At 38.9% G+C, this 16176-nt stretch overlaps 4 protein-coding genes and 1 long non-coding RNA gene across 6 annotated transcripts; 3 read left to right on the top strand and 2 right to left on the bottom strand.

Moving 5' to 3' along the window:
• The first annotated feature begins 1514 nt into the window (after window positions 1-1514).
• LOC124438678 lies at window positions 1515-2189 on the top strand. Its single transcript, XM_046988872.1, has one exon. The coding sequence runs from the start codon at window positions 1515-1517 to the stop codon at window positions 2187-2189; it is 675 nt and encodes a 224-aa protein (XP_046844828.1).
• On the top strand, window positions 2081-6077 carry LOC124439670. 2 transcript variants are annotated; one of them, XM_046989968.1, is made up of 6 exons: window positions 2081-2452; window positions 2652-2770; window positions 2936-3055; window positions 4124-4181; window positions 4338-4440; window positions 5267-6077. In XM_046989968.1, the coding sequence occupies exons 1-6, from the start codon at window positions 2425-2427 to the stop codon at window positions 5487-5489; spliced, it is 651 nt and encodes a 216-aa protein (XP_046845924.1). In that variant the 5' UTR covers window positions 2081-2424; the 3' UTR covers window positions 5490-6077. The 2 variants fall into 2 exon arrangements, with proteins under 2 accessions (XP_046845924.1, XP_046845925.1); XM_046989969.1 differs by having other exon boundaries at window positions 2432-2472.
• Window positions 6078-6135: 58 nt separating this feature from the next.
• On the bottom strand, window positions 6136-6813 carry LOC124438675. Its single transcript, XM_046988867.1, has one exon. The coding sequence runs from the start codon at window positions 6811-6813 to the stop codon at window positions 6136-6138; it is 678 nt and encodes a 225-aa protein (XP_046844823.1).
• A 4570-nt stretch (window positions 6814-11383) lies between these two features.
• On the bottom strand, window positions 11384-15891 carry LOC124439666 (probable cell division control protein 7 homolog 2). The gene is made up of 9 exons (XM_046989960.1): window positions 15843-15891; window positions 15559-15688; window positions 14875-14968; window positions 14572-14714; window positions 14407-14483; window positions 13943-14267; window positions 13754-13836; window positions 12545-12694; window positions 11384-12145 (listed from the first exon to the last, which is right to left on the bottom strand). The coding sequence occupies exons 1-9, from the start codon at window positions 15871-15873 to the stop codon at window positions 11853-11855; spliced, it is 1326 nt and encodes a 441-aa protein (XP_046845916.1). The 5' UTR covers window positions 15874-15891; the 3' UTR covers window positions 11384-11852.
• LOC124439671 lies at window positions 13521-14395 on the top strand. Its single transcript, XR_006946406.1, has 2 exons — window positions 13521-13707; window positions 14115-14395. It is a non-coding gene; the product is annotated as an uncharacterized LOC124439671 (long non-coding RNA).
• Window positions 15892-16176: the final 285 nt, after the last annotated feature.

Below are 16176 nucleotides of genomic sequence, written 5' to 3'. Positions count from 1 at the left end.
CATGATTTTCAATGAATACTTATGCATAGCTACTGCTAAAATGTTTGGGATTTTTTAATTTCAAACATTCTACTTGAGAAAATTTTACCTATTTTATTAAAGAGGACTTTTAAAGTAAATAATCAATAAATATCAGCGTTGCTGATTTAAATGTTGCATCTCAAATAGAAATGTTTTTATCAGCATTATGAAGACGTCTACACTCTTAGTATTGTCACGTTTAATTCACTGTTCTTGGTCCCGTGTCTAGGAAATGTTGAACGAATTTTCAATGACTATAGTCCTTCCATTATTTCTGATTCAACTAACTGATATTAACACATTGGTATTAATCGAACATGAATCGGGGAGGCCATTTTCATATATTTTACTATGCCTGGCTAATTTCGTTATAAAATTTTACAATCAAAAGAAATAGGCCTGGAATAACAGAACATGTGAATATGGTCACCATACATTCGATTGAGGTCAATGCATAAACATGAGACTTTGCAGACTTTTTCCTACACAAGCAATTGTAATATTTTATTTAGTTTCAAAGTTTCAAAGTACGCTTAGTAGCCACTGTAGACATTATTTCTGCAGCTAGACTTTAATCAAGCAAGAAGATTTGTTAAGTGGATTAAAGTAGATCATGGTGGAAAAAATCTTACCTCGTTCATCTTTATATTGAATATAAATGCAACAATGGAACGAAAAATTATAAATAACGAAATATTGAATATCATGCAAGTACAATTCTTAGAAGGAACAAAAACAACGTTGTAGATTGGTTCAATGGCGATTTGACTGATACACGTCGAAAAGGAAGACTGCAGAAACGACACAAACCAAAGTGTTGTGATAGATATGTAGGAAGCACCAATAGCAGTAAAGGTAGCAGCAGGCGTTCTTAGTATATTAACTTATATATAAACAGTCCTACCGTATCTTGGTTCGCTTGACAGCAAATAAAAAACACTTGAAAACATAGCAAGAAATGATCTCCTTGGCAGTGTAAGTTGCTGTAAGCAGGGTGTTTGAAGACTATGTCTCAGTTTTGAAGAGCCATCTCGAAATGGATTCTTGTCACAACAACAAAGCTTTGTTGACTTAAGAGGGGAAGATTTACAAGGAAAATTTGTAGATGACGCATCAAGATATACCGAGATATTTGCAGAAAGTACTCCAGATACACAATCGTTGCAACGGATAAATCTTGCAAAAAATCCTTTGAGCAAGCAGGAAACGAAGCCCGAAGAGCTTTCATATTCATAAATTAGTCATGGCGTGCAGACATGTTTTTGCAGTCGTGCTTCTATTGACTATTATCAGCGTTTTACTTGGCCTATTTACTTCAATTACACCTGAATTCGATCGCTCTACAGTCTTGTCTGTGTATTCTTCCATCTGGCGATATTGCCGTTAATCCAGGACCTAATAACCTTCAACCTTTTGTAGGCTTCAGAGGTTTATCAGTCTGCCACTGGAACATCCAAAGACTGACTGACACCAAATTGGAAAAACTATCTCTAATGCTCACCCCGAACAACAACAGTGCTGCCAAACTCGACGTCTTAATTCTCACTGCGACGTTCGGATCAAGTAAAATTCCAGACAGCTTTTACATGATACCAGGCTACACATTACACAGAAAAGATCGAATCGGGAAGAAAGGTGGCGGCATAATTGCGTATTTAAATGAGAAAGTTATAGCTTCACATCGAAGAGATTTGGAACTGGATGATCTTGAAACTCACTGCCTTCAAATTTGTCCTCATAAATCAAAGACACCGATTTTGATATCTGGTGTTTACCGTCCACCTTCAGCCAACAAAGATTATAATGAGAGCTTGGGTAAAAATATTGAAAATGCCCATCTCCAACACAATAAATTGATTATTCTGGGAGACTTCAATTTAGATTATATTGATTTCAACTGTTATTCAAAACATTTTCTCGCAAAGGCACTGAACAATCTTGGATTAACGCAGATGGTAAATAGAGTAACAAGACCTGCCTCTGATGCGTGCTTAAACCATATTTATTGTAGTCATCCTGCTAAAATTAGAGAAGTATCCATAGGTAAATCTGGACTTTCCGATCAACTTCCGGTCACCATCTTGAGGTGCTACAAAACCATGCCTGACTGCCTGTTGCTGATGTATGTAGTCGCGTGGCGTGTTTCTAAACTTCTTGAGCTTTGTTGAAGTGCATTTTAAGCGTTTAAACGGTGACAAGTAGCAAGGCTTCACGTGCCGTCCTTGATTTCGACTGATTGCTACAACACGCGCAACACTTCTAAACTTCAGCCCGAGTTTGGATCGCCCTGGCGCGAAAAGATATGATGATGATGAGCGTTTAAACTCTTCTATTGTGGGCAAAATGGAAATCAACAAACAATCATCTGTCGCTGACATTATTCTTTTTTAGAAAAACAACAAAATGAATCAAATTGTCGAAGATTTTGAAGGTATTGTCTCATCCTGAAATGTAGGTCGCATGTGTAAGGGTTGTTGTCTCGTGCATAAATCTAGTGTAGAAAATAATTCAAAATTAGATTTATAGATGACTTGCCTTGTTTACGTTTTGCTAGCAGGCAGATTTGGTCGAGCGCTTTTAGAAAATACCAACAGCAATAACGTAATTTCATTGACGTTTTGCTTTTATAGCTAATCAAGTCGACGGCGAGGATTTTTTCAATTTAGAACCACATGATATTTATCAGATGATTCCTCGAATAAAACTTCGCAAGAAGCTTACGTGTATTTGGAATGTCGTTACTCAAAAGGTAAATTGAAGCCTTACAGGTTTTCTTCATAAAATGGTTCAAAATACTTGGTTTGTTATTGGTTTGTTGATAATATTTTTTCTGCCATGTGCTTTGATTGTGTCGTTATAAAAGTAGAAGTAAAATTTCACCAGAAGTAAAATTTCAGGCTTCATCTATTAATAGGGGTCATCAGCTTTAACAACACATTCTTGTGTCACTTCCAACAACATCAGAACCATCAACAAGGATGTGAATCCAGACATTCCGAGTAATTCAGCTGATCATGAAGAAAATTATGATGAGGTATCAAGCAACCCAGCTTGACTTGTTTGTCTTGTAATTGTGTGGATCCAGATGAACCATTGCTCCCATTTTGCATGAAATAGCTTAAAAGCATTTAGTCTGCTTACTATATATTGCTTTTATTCAGCCAAGTAATTCAATATGCTTTAAATATTAGGTCAGTGTTTCTGAAAACATTAAATGGATTAGGTTTTGCTGATTTACGTGAGATGTAACTTACCTCTGTTACAAGTAATTTCAATCATTTTCCTAGAGCATGTCTTTCCTCTCACAAGCTTATATACTTACAAGCAGAATATGTAATAACCTTGGCAACCTGGATAGATGTTTAAAAAGCAAAAAGGCAACTAAAAAGGATCTCAAGCAGCTTAAGTACGCATCCATATAGGGTCTCAGGCTTAGACGTATTCTCTTTGCGAGTTTGTGAAGGGAAAGGCACCAAGAGAATGATTGAAGTTATTGGTGACTGCAGTAAGTTATTACTTATGTCTTTTGTATAAAACAGCACATGCTGCAAATACTTATAACTAACACTTAATATTTTACACCTTCCAATTTGAGATTGTCTGATGATATCTTGAGAATAAAGACAAAATATTACGCTTTTCAACGAATAATATTTTCTATAACTAGGTATATTGGTCAGTGCATGGTGTATTGGAAATATTCTGAAACTATAACATTCAAAATCTATCGACTTAGAACTAGTTGAAAATTCCAAAATGAAAGCTCTATACATCAAACATTTAAAACCTGAAACAAAGTTGAAAATCAGTAAAAAAGTTAACTGATCAGCATGAAATCAATAGGGCCAAAAATAATTAAATATATGAAAAAAAAAACTCTAGCAGCTGCGGCTAAACTGTCACATCAAAATACTTTCATAAGAACGATATTAGTTATGAAGTTCCAACAGAGACCGCGGAAGATCAATAATTTAGGGGGGAGGGCTCATATTCATTTGCTCGTATATCTAATCAATCCGTGATCAGAATTGATTTCAAAAGAAACTAATAAAGTGGAATATGTATGAATATATAAATAACTCCACAAACCATTTATCTATAGATAAAGAAGAATCTGCCGGAGAAGACACAAGAAGGGGCACTAAATAATATTTTTTTTGGTATGTAAATAAGTTTTTCTTATATGCATTCAGTGCAGATTATTTTATCAATTGACATCATGTCATTTTATCAATTGACATCATGATCACGGTGGTTTCACTGTAATTTTACATAAAGACCAAGCGTGTAGTTTAAAATCTGACATATCCTTGTAGATGTTGATTGTAAAGAAGTGGCAAATATGGAAGATATTTTCGAAAACAAATTTCTTGATAAAGATTACAACATTGGAGATGAAGTGCACGATCTACTCGAGAGGTATTTTATTCATTTTCTATGGTAAATGTAATGACATAAACAAGGCCACTGAGAAAAACTTTGGGATCCAGAGCAAAATTTTCTCCAAAGGTCCTTGATACCAGGCATGAAATATTTTAAATTTCAATGGATGTTAAGTTCAACACATAAAAAAATAAGGGTTTCTTTAAGGTCCTAAGGTCTTGTGTCAATAACACAAGACTCTAAAGGTTTGCAAAATTGGGGCAAAATTTTCTTCTTTCTTCTTGAGAAAATACAAAGTATTCTCATCATGAAAAAACGTTGGTTGCAGTTTATAACCACCATTGCTTGTCTTATTTTATATATTTTGCCGATGCATGGTCTTTTGTGAGTGTTTGTGAGGGAAACTTTTCAATATAACTTCAAACAGTCAAACAAAATGGACAAAATTTTCAATCATCATGATTGTCAAAGTAATAACCTTACATGCTTCATCTGCGTGTACAAAGATCAACAACAATTTTTGTCTTCTTAACGTAATATAAATGCGTTAGGAATTACGACATTATAATTTTGATAAGATATATAATTTAAATATGCAATTGAACAAACAAAAAAGCATGAATGTCGTAAAGGGAATAATTTTCCGTTAAGATAACTATTGTTGTACTGTTTTACTTGCTCTTGTTGAATAAGTTTTGGCTTCTTTTTAAGATCAATTTCGCATGCTGATTTTCCAGTTTTATCACGATTAGACCAATTAAAATTTTTTGATTACTTTGACATTACATACCCTACGTACATTATAAATATGTTTCTAATATGAAAATAATGTCGTCAATTGAAAAAGTACATCATATTTAAGGTTGCCATGGATATGTGGTGATTATGAACCAATTGGTGAAAACCGGGCTATACCATATTCCCATATGCTCATCACAGTCGATGGCGATGTACAAAAGTCAGACGAAGATTTGAAGAAAGAAATCGACGAAATTTTTAAATGGCGGCATCAAAATTTATCGAATTTCGACGTAAACTTTACAAAGAACCAAAGATTCGATATTTATCAAATTTTCGTGCTGTAAGAATAGATGAATCATCAAATTTCATACATGTTTTGAATGATATTGAGGATGAAAACCAAAATGCCAGAGGTTCTCATGGTACATTGACAATGTTCTATCGCAAGAATGATGATTTTTTCGCCTTGACATGCGCCCACGTTGCTCTAGGCGTTGATGATCTGTTTGCTTTAAGTATAGAAGAAAATTTTTTGGCAATTCGTGTTGCAGTGGAACACCTAAATGAACGAATTGAATATTTTTACAAACAGCCAAGTAGTGAAAAGGAAGTTCAATTTCCTTCTTTTCAAGATGGCGTGTTTGGTCAATTTGATAGCGAAGTGGATATTGTTAAAATTCTTGTCGGTGATGGGCGTCATATCAAGCACTTTGGTGGAGATCAGTTGGAGAGCTTTGCCTTGAATTTGAATGAGGCTAATAGAGAGCTTCGTGAAAGAATCGATAAGAAGAAGGAAATTGTGCATGTAGTTCAAAATAATAACATTAAGGGTTTTATAAAAAAACGAAGCTGTTCTCATTACAGTGAAAGCATCCCGCTTTTCACTGAAAAAGAATGAATCTAATATCGATATTAAACATAGATTGTTATAAGCATCCGCTTTCCACTGAAGGGCAATGATGTGTTGTCCAACATCAACACCGGATTATGTTACTGATATTTAATATGGAATTCAAGCTTTGTCCATATGAAGTAGGAAGTGGAGGCTAAATATCTCTCGCTTAGTCCTTCTTCATTATTTTCGTCATGTCCGTTAGATGCCGTAACAACAGCGCTTGTGAAGGGATTCGAATTGTATGTCTCCGATGATTTTTGTGCCAAATCCCAAGCTCGAGCTTGATCGAATGCCGTTTGTAAATCCAACTGTTTATTCTCCAGTAAACGTTGTCGAATGCTTCCCGACAATAGACCACTAATGAAAGCATCCCGAATTGCTTCATCCCGATATTGAACAGCAGAGACTTGACGAAAGTTGCAGTCTTTACTTAGGTGTTTCAGTTCTTGTAGGTATTCGTCAAGGGTTTCGCCCGCTTGTTGTTTTCGTGTTGCTAATTTATGCCGAGCAAAAATCTCGTTCGGAGGCTTGACATATAAGGTTTTCAGCGTGGTGATGGCTTCGTCGTAGGTTTCAGTATCACAGAACAGTTGATAAACATCAGAGGTGACATAATTCACCAGAATGTGTAGTTTATTTATTCGCGTATCAGGAATGGACGGTATTGCATCGATGAAGTTCTCAAATGTCGCGAGCCAGTGCGTCCAACGTTTTGCAGCGCCTTGCGAGTTCGGAATAACATCAAACCGTTCAGGTCTCAAAACTTTATCCATAGGTATAAGGAGTAGTGTTGAGTAAATTGAAGTAGAAGTTTAAATTCAAGTAAACACCAAAGAACAACCTTTCGAAATAAGGCTTTACTCAACACTAAATTAAAATCTACAAAATGTCTCTTTATAAGTAATTATCTTAAACTAGGCGCGGTTACTAAGGTGGATGTACTTCATGACTTCATGTAATAATCACTACACCATATGAACTGTTCAACATGCTTCCAAACAAAAATGAGCAGGAATATTCAGTTGATTAATCTATGATAAACCTTTCACCTTTTAACTCTGCTATACCGGTCACAAGCCCCTGGACTTGTAGCGTACAAGGCTCGCTGCTTTTGAGTAGACCTGTCTCGTTTATAAAGAAGAGGAGTGGAAGGTTAATTTAAAGTCGTTATTGTTTGTAGTTGTTGGTTATAGCGTTGTGCTATCATTCTTTTTGTTTAATTACATTCCAACTATTTAACCTTGTTATAATTTTTCTGCAAAGCAATCATTTCAACGGAAATACATCTGTTTGCTACCATTTTTTTGTCGTCTTCGCCCCATTACAGTTAGCCGCTCCAGTTATTACAGAACTCAATGGTTGTGTTAAGTTCGATGCGAAAAGTCGCCAACATCGCCATGTTTTTGACAACTGAGTCCAGGCTAGTGAACTCCACATATATATATCTCTCTCTCTTGGCTTGGCTTCGCGAACGAAGATTTTATGAAGGGGGCTGTCCACGTCAACTACAGCCACGTTCGTGGCTGACAAGTCCGATGCGAGACAAACAGGTTCGGCCGCAGCGGCTACAGTCAAAGGTCACGTCAGGTACAGCTGCTGAAGCTTCCCAGTTCTTCCTCCTGCGGCGTTTCTCCCTCAAGTTCTCTGTACGAGAGTCCTCAAAGGAGGAGACAGCCGGGTGGACAGTACGACGCCAGGCATCACGGTCAGCAGCAAGAATAGACCACTGGCGGTGGTCGATATGGCAGGCTCCTAGGGACTTCTTCAGAGAGTCTTTGTAGCGTTTCTTAGGTGCCCCTCTGCCACGGTGGCCTGTGGAAAGTTCGCCATACAAGGCAATTTTGGGCAGGCGCTGATCATCCATTCTGGAAACGTGCCCTGCCCAACGTAGCTGGGACTTCGTCAAGGTCTTCTGTGGCTTGCCTAAGCATCATGCTGAAGAAGATGATGAACAGAGTCGGAGCCAAGACACAACCCTGTTTCACGCCGTTTACGATGGGGAAGGGTTCTGAGAGGGTGCTGTTCAACCTGACTTGGCCGCTCCGGTCTTCATGCAGCTCGATGATCATACTGAGGAACTTTGGGGGGCAGCCGAGGTGCTCCATAATGAGCCAAAATCCCTTCCTGTTCACTGTGTCGAAGGCCTTCGACAGGTTCACAAACGTTACATAGAGTCCTTTGTTCTGCTCCCGGCACTTCTCTTGGAATTGCCTGAGGACGAAGACCATGTCTGTGGTACCCCTGTTTGCTCTGAAGCCACATTGGTTTTCTGGGAGGTGGTCTTTTGCGATGGTAGGTATTAGCCTGTTCAGGAGCACACGAGCAAGGATTTTTGCTGCGATCGAAAGCAGAGTGATCCCCCGGTACTTGGAGCAGACTGACTTTCCCCCTTGTTTTTGTACAAGGTAACGATGACTGCATTACGGAGGTCTCTTGGAAGCTTTCCTTGTTCCCAACAAAAGACGAGGAGTTCGTGGAGCTTTCTGTGCAACGCTGGGCCTCTATCTTTCCAGTCCAGATTTCTGGTGGGATACCATCAGCTCCTGCTGCCTTGCCACTCTTTATCTTCTCTATGGCTTCTGTGAGTTCTTTCATAGAGGGTGGTTCGTCCAGTTCCACTATAGCTGGGAGCTGAGGGATTCGAAGGATTGCTGAGTCCTGAACGACTCGATCAGCGCTGAAGAGGGCGTGGAAGTGCTCGGACCAGCGACTCAGGATAGACGTCCTGTCTGTGAGGAGCGCCTCACCATCCGCACTGGCAAAGGACTCTGGTCGTGGTGCGTAGGGCCGTACACTGACTTAAAGGCGTCGTAGAAGCCTCTGTAGGTTGATCCACCATTGCTTGAGAGAAGCCACTGCGAGGTTGATCCACCACTCTTTCTTAATCTCTCAAAGCTTGCGCTGTAGATTGCTGCAAGTGTAGGGAAGGCAGCTTTCCTCACGGGACAGGACGGCTGAGCCAGGTGAGCCTGGTGGGCGGATCTCTTCTTAGCCAGCAATTCCAGGATCTCCTTGTTGTGTTCTTCAAACCAGTCTTTGTTATTTTTAGTGGTGAACCGCAGGACTTCTTCTGATTTCTGCAGTATGGCTCTTTTCAAATGAAGCCAAAGTGAATCAGGTGAGGTATCTTCTGGGCAGCCGTCGTTTTCAAGCTTGAGCTGCAAGCACGTCTGGAAGTCAGCCCTCACTACAGCTGATTGTAGCCTACTGAGCTTCAACATTTTCTTTGGGGGCCCTCCCTTTCTTGGTTTAGGTTTGAAGTAAAGTCTGAGTTTGCAGCGCACGAGGCGATGGTCAGTGTGACATTCTGCGCTGGGCATCACTCTGGTATGTAAGACGTCTTGGAGGTCTCGTTGGCGCACTAGAACGTAGTCAATAAGGTGCCAGTGTTTGGACTGAGGATGCATCCAGGTTGTTATCAAACTGCCCTTTTGTTGGAAGATGGTGTTGGTGATGACAAGTTGCTGCTCCATGCAAAACTCCAGCAGCAAGCGCCCGTTGTCATTCCAGTTACCAACGCCATGTCTGCCAAGCACTCCTTTTCAGGCAACAGCGTCTTGTCCCACTCTGGCGTTGAAGTCGCCAAGGATTATCCTCTTATCGACTACGGAGGTGCTTCGAAGAACTCTGCGGAGCTCTGAGTAGAACTTGTCTTTTTCTGCAGGCACAGCTTGAAGAGTTGGGGCATACACACTGAAGAGCGTGGCATACTTTTCGTTGTTCAGAGGGAGGCGCATGGACATGATGCGGTCAGAATAACCAGTTGGCAGGTTTTCCAACTTGGAAGTGATGGAGGTTCTAACCATGAAGCTGACGCCTGCGAGACGCCTTTCTGTTGTAGGTTTTCCTGACCAGAAGAGGGTATATCCGGCGCCATGCTCCTGAAGGCTGCCTTCTTCTTGGAAGCGAACTTCGCTGAGGGCAGCAATGTCGACATCTAGCCTGGACAGTTCATGTGCAATCAAAGCAGAGCGACGTTCAGGTCTGTTGCTGTCAGCTTTGTCAAGCATGGTTGTGATGTTCCAACATGCCAGTTTCAGTGCTTTTGCACCCATACCGGTGGGTGCATACCTTCCTTTCTTTGTTGTTGTTCGACCGCTAGTAAAGATGCCCGTTGACCACGGCAAGCCAACTGGGGGGAATAGAGACGAGCTTTGGTTAGGCCACCTATTCTAGGCCCCTCTCCTTGTGGAGCAAGCAGTGCTGTCCCTAAAAAGGGCTTCTTGGTCGTTCAAGGTGCTGCCGAGTGATGTTGTCATCTCGGGTCAACATCAGGCGACCAATATCTCAAACCGCCTGCATGCAGGATTGAGACTGCGGCTTCCAGTGGCATCTTTCACCTTCCGGTTTCGCACCTTTCCCATCGCTACAGGACTGCATAGATTTGAAGGCGTCGCAGACGTGAACGTATCCTTCGAGCCTGCGCAGATGAATTTTAAAGTGAAGTGCAGTGTGCGCAGTACTGTCCCCACCCTTTACACCTGGGTTCATCTGTCATGGTCCAGCGAGCTGGGACGGTGACAGCGCGATCCACGGGTCATAGGTTTTACATCAGACTGTCCTTGTCCTAGCCTCTGGCTCAAAAACCTACCTCGGAGGCACAAGGACATAATGGCCGCTGAGCTCGTTGTGGAGCCCTTCCGCCCTGGCCGGTGACCACAGAGAAGCTCGTTGCATTTTGCCGAAACTGAAGCCGATTTGACTATCAGAACTGCCAATGCTAGCACTCTAGTAGCTCATCTGCCCAGCCGTGACCCTGGCAAGGGAGGCAAAGGGTGTACTAGCACTTGCCTAAGGTGCACACCAAAGGCTAGTGGAGGGAAGGAGGCGCCTTACGGCTCCATTCTAGACCGGCTCCAAGCTAAGTCTAGCCACTGCCCTAAACATATATATATATATTGGAATGATAACGACAATACATTTTATAGATATAAAATTGAAGCCAAAGTCCTAGTCTCTTGCGCGGTTTGTACGTCCGTTTCAGTCCTTTAAAGTCGAATATTCACGCGGTTTGTACGTCAGTTTTATTCCCCTGAGTGCCAAAGATACACGGCCAATATAAATTTGAATAGAAATAGCAAAAGCATAAACATATAAACAACATCACGACAAACAACACACGAGGCCAACTCTTCGCAAAAGGTTGCTTACCAAAGACGGTCATTATCTGAGCCAAAGCAGTCATATCATCTGCACAGCGAAAGAAAGGATACTTTCCAGTCAAAAGACATAACAATATCACTCCAGCTGACCACATATCGACAGCTTAATAAACAACGTGAAATGTAAATTTCCTGGAGCACAAACTGTAGTGTACTCATCTAAAGTATACCATTAATTATGTATGGTAGCTAACAGCCAAACATGACCAATATTGTAATTGTATTATATAAGCGATGACATGTTAAACTAAAAGCGTTAATGGTTCTGCGCAAGTTCGGATCTTGATCAGAGCGTAAAAATAAACTATAAAATATAACTTGGCACACTCTAAAGAGTTGATGTTTTCGCAAATGAAAGGATGACTAAGAGCTTCGCTTGCAGTTATTCTTGTTGTTGGATTTAAATCCAGACACCTTTCAAGAAGATGATACACGGTCAGAGGAACGTAATTCTTACATAAACCACAAACACAAAAACATGGGCTTCCATCAAGATGTTCTTTCACGGAAAGTTTTCCTCCTTCGCGTTCAGTCGTCTCTTTCGAAAAGGACCGTCCACTTTCCGACATTATACGATCTTCATCTTTATCATTGAGAACTCCAACTCTTGAGTCAGAATCATCGATGCATTTACTTTGAATGCATGTACGTTATTTCTTATTCATTTTTACATCTAATTTTCTTCTGCCAGTTGCATGATCATTTACATCGTGGCTACATCTGCAATTATTCAATGTAACACAAAACGTTTCTTCTTCATCCAATCCGTTGATATTTGCTTTATCCGTTGTAGAGGTAAACGCTTGCTCTGCAGTTGAACCTGCTTTGCAGGATTTACAGCAGTTCATAGGTCGCTCTTCCTCCATATTTGATGCTCGTAATCTTTGTGCAAGTTCCTTTAGTTCATAACCAGGGCACGTGTAGTTGCTAACCATGTATTTACCTGATTAGATTGGAATTTTACTGAGTTATGTATATGTTCTGTCATCGTTAAGAAAAAAGATTTGCAATTTCTTGCTCTTACAATGGAAAATAAAATTCACCAAGTAATATGATAAGCTTAAAAATTTTTTCAGCAATTCATAAGAAGCCCAAGTTTATTAATTTTGAGCAGAGAGAGTGAAAGCAACTGTGGTAATGCTTTTTTCATACATACATAGAAGAATGTTGAAAATATGTTGTATCATCATGGCAGAAAAGATCTTTCCAAAGATTTCAACTAATTTGTATTGCGGATCAAGAACCATACAGTTCGAATATAATTTTTTTCGAAAGAAAATAAGGGAAAAAAAGCCAGAAGCACATACGCCAGCACAAACTTATATCACTTGTATAAACTTACCCAGGAATTTCGCACTTTCAACAACACGTTGCTTACCAAAGACGGTCATTATCTGAGCCAAAGCAGTCATATCATCTGCACAGCGAAAGAAAGGATACTTTCCAGTCAAAAGACATAGCAGTATTACTCCAGCTGACCACATATCGACAGCTAAATAAACAACGAGAACTGTAAATTTCCTGGAGCACAAACTGTTGTGAACTTATCTAAAGTATACCACATATTGTGTATGGTGGCTAACAGAAAAACATGACCAATATTGTAATTGTATTATATATGTGATTACATGTTAAACTAAGGCCCTGTTCACACGATACCGGATTCGTCTTGTACCGGATTCGCTGAGCAATCCGATACGAAAAATGCACTCTGTTCACACGATGCCGGATTCGTAAGACGATACACAAGTTTTTATATCGCCCCAGTACTTGTGCGTGCAAGCGATAACGACGATGGTTGCTAATTCAAATATTTCGTAAGAAAATGAGAATTTTTTTGACAGATAACTAAGTAGAGTTTTTTCTTAGGCGTATTAAGGTTTTTTACGAATGGGCGCAAGGACTGGAAGAGTGTAAAGTCCAAATACGACCGAATATATGTTGCCATTACAATAATACTAGAAAGAAGCTTTTCACACTGCGATAATACATTGTTAAAAGCTTAAACATGCCATGTTGAAGATATATTATATTTGCTGGCGGATTATTCATTTAAAACATAGTTTGTATCGCTATGTTTGCTCTCATTTTTGAAAAATCGCACGGACTTCTTAGTTGCCAAAGTAGAACGTATCGGATTCGAGCGGTCACACGACAACGGAACGTATCGGATTGGTTTTCATACCACTTCCACGGCGGAGTCAAATCGCTCCGGAAAAACGATACAAAGCGTATCGGATAGCAGCGGAGCCGTGTGAACGCAAGGCCTATCCGGTACGAAAAGTAATCCGGTATCAAACGAATCCGGTATCGTGTGAACAGGGCCTAAGTATGTTAATGGTTCTGCGCGAGTTTCGTTTGAATTATGTACAATACAGTAAGCTTTCCATAAACATTTCTACATGACAAAAAATTTGATGGATGCAGTGTTACACTTTCCATAAATTTTACGAGTGAAACCTCTCAAACACGATCATGCCAATTTAACAACAGGGGCTGTACAAGGTAAGTATACAGATGTAATTTTATAAAATGAAACTCCTTAAAATACCTGTAGTCTGCTCCGGATGTTTCAACAAGACCTCTGGAGCCCGAAATCCAGATGTACCAGCTCGAGGAGCGTTTTGTACTGCTCTAGAAACGTTAACATTAACGATACGTTAAGCTGCACCAAAATTCCACACACTTACATTCGTGTAAATAAACATTCAGCTCACAAATTGATACAAAATCCACAAACCTTTTACTACACAAAGAACATATTTCATAAGATTTGTGTTTAGTCTGACACAGTCCTACGGGAAGTTTATAAGAAATTTTCCTCGTTTCGTGGTTTAGGTTTGATTTTGCGTGTTTGTTGGACGCAACGAACGTGATGTCTTTCAACTTCGTACATTTTGCTTTCGTTTTAGGAACGAAAACATGAGAACGCGAATTAAGTTTGTGCGAGATCTTCATAAATCTTGGACTTGTTCGTCCCTTTCTCGTTGGTTGGCCGTTTCTCTTCGCCCTTTTTGGTGACGAAGGTCTTGTAGTTTTGTCTGTTGGATATGGATTGTATTTATCTAAGGAAAAAATTGAAAAATCGTGAATCATGTTTTTTCCCGTGTTACGTCTCTAAGAAATCATTTTTTTTACATATAGATGTATGAATATTGCTTCCCCCTCCAATAATAAAGATGGTGAGCATCAAGTCCAAATTACCATTTTTCTTTTCTATCTGCCATGATTTTTTAGACTGAGATTCATGCATTGCCAAACCAAAATCAACAAGATTATATCTGTAAGAAATATACAAAACTATAGCTTATTTTGGTGGGAAAAAATTATAAATAATCCACAAGATTTTTAAAAATGTGAAATCTATACCTTCCAGATTGTCGTGAATGTAGAAAATTACCAGGTTTAATATCTCGATGAATTATATCAAAACTGTGAATATGTTTCAGAGCAATGAAAAGATTCTTCATGTAGTCTTTTATGTCTGATGTGGTCATCTCAAGAAAGTAGGTCTATAAAAAATCAATAAACAAACTTTGACTCAAAGCTATAGTTTTTAATAAAAGTGCAAACTATCATATTGACATAACCTTTTCAATCAAATGTTAGCTAAACTTTCATAGAACAAAATATTTTGCATTCAACGATTCTCACATGCTGCAAAGCATATACCTGAAATCTATCATGAGGAAAATATGATAACATGATGACAGTATGATCATAGTGTCGTACAGCTCCTTTGTAGCCGATCACATTATTCTTTCCACTGGCAAAAAAAAAGCAAACTTCATTAATATGTCATTCAGCATATTTTTATCCTTTCAATGTACATACATCAAACCGTGCACACAGACATAAAAATTTTACAGTTCATAAGACTTTGACTTATGTTACAAAAAGGGATATGGTAGATGTTAAATACTGTTGGCTTTATTGAAACCAAGACTATAAGAAACTTACAGATGCCCAATGTTGTTAAGCTTGCATGAAAATTCGTAAAAGTACACTTGATATGTGAACAACAAAAAGAACATTTTTGTGAAGACAACATTATACAAGGTGAAATTTGCATTTAGCAAAAACAAATAGAATGAGTAATGGGCTGAAAGAGATTTATATCTGAAAAATATAATGTTCAAACGTGTGTGACAAATTCGTATCAAAAAGTCAATTTTCACAATTGCTAAATGCAGCTTCCAATTCCCTTTCGCAAGCATAAATAGCCATCTGATGTTGACAAAGTTAATCATGGGAAAATGAACACTAAGATAGTTTGGATCATGTCTTCCTGTTTTAAGTTTACAAAAAAATCAGATAGCCAAAGTCTTGCAACTTGCAAAGCATGTAAGAACTTACCCCATTTCCTGTAGACATCGTATTTCTCTTTCAACACGATCTGGTGAACTTGTAGGTATGATGTGCTTCAAGGCAAACAATTCATCTGGATGTTCAACAAGATGAGCCTGGTAAACATTGCTAAATGTACCTATTAATGTATAAAGATTTATGATTACTACAATGCATTATATTACTGCTGGACTTTATAAAGAAACAATCACCAATAGACTTCCATAAGCTGCTTCACAGTGCATGCTAGAATTGATATTTTTGAGATTAATATAAGAGTAATGACATTTTACCTTCACCAATCTTAGACTTCATGAGAAACATATTTTTTAAAATAGGAACTTTCTCAACATCTAAGAATTCAAAGTTTTCTATTGTACAAGTGAACTTAAACATGCAGAACAAAAAATGAACGCATACCTGAGTGCGAGCCTGAGTGAGTTTGGTCGACATGTTCATCCAAATCAGTATCTATAAATAAATGAAACAATGTTCTCAAACCGTCTGTTGGCGAACTAAAAGTATTGATATTTTGAACTTACTTTCAGTAGAAATCACATTTTCAAAGCACTCATTTTTTGCCATCACACAGCAAACATATAAAGAATTCGTCAGGTTCAACTTCCA

This window comes from Xenia sp. Carnegie-2017, unplaced genomic scaffold, assembly GCF_021976095.1.
Source record: "Xenia sp. Carnegie-2017 unplaced genomic scaffold, XeniaSp_v1 HiC_scaffold_19, whole genome shotgun sequence".
NCBI lineage: Eukaryota > Metazoa > Cnidaria > Anthozoa > Malacalcyonacea > Xeniidae > Xenia > Xenia sp. Carnegie-2017.
The sequence above is the reverse complement of the archived record's forward strand: the minus strand, read 5'-3'. Positions and strand labels throughout refer to the sequence as shown.

Excerpts from the sequence above, each read along its gene's own strand:
- LOC124439670 (XM_046989968.1), top strand. The coding sequence starts at position 2,425 with ATGAATCAAATTGTCGAAGATTTTGAAG. Across the intron at positions 4,182-4,337 it reads ACTAAATAATATTTTTTTTG|ATGTTGATTGTAAAGAAGTG; the intron begins GTATGTAAATAA and ends ATATCCTTGTAG. Across the intron at positions 4,441-5,266 it reads GTGCACGATCTACTCGAGAG|GTTGCCATGGATATGTGGTG; the intron begins GTATTTTATTCA and ends ATCATATTTAAG.
- LOC124438675 (XM_046988867.1), bottom strand. The coding sequence starts at position 6,813 with ATGGATAAAGTTTTGAGACCTGAACGGTTTGATGTTATTCCGAACTCG.
- LOC124438678 (XM_046988872.1), top strand. The coding sequence starts at position 1,515 with ATGCTCACCCCGAACAACAACAGTGCTGCCAAACTCGACGTCTTAATT.
- LOC124439666 (XM_046989960.1), bottom strand. The coding sequence starts at position 15,873 with ATGTTTCTCATGAAGTCTAAGATTGGTGAAG. Across the intron at positions 15,689-15,842 it reads GAAGTCTAAGATTGGTGAAG|GTACATTTAGCAATGTTTAC; the intron begins GTAAAATGTCAT and ends ATACATTAATAG. Across the intron at positions 13,837-13,942 it reads TGTTCTTTGTGTAGTAAAAG|AGCAGTACAAAACGCTCCTC; the intron begins GTTTGTGGATTT and ends TAACGTTTCTAG.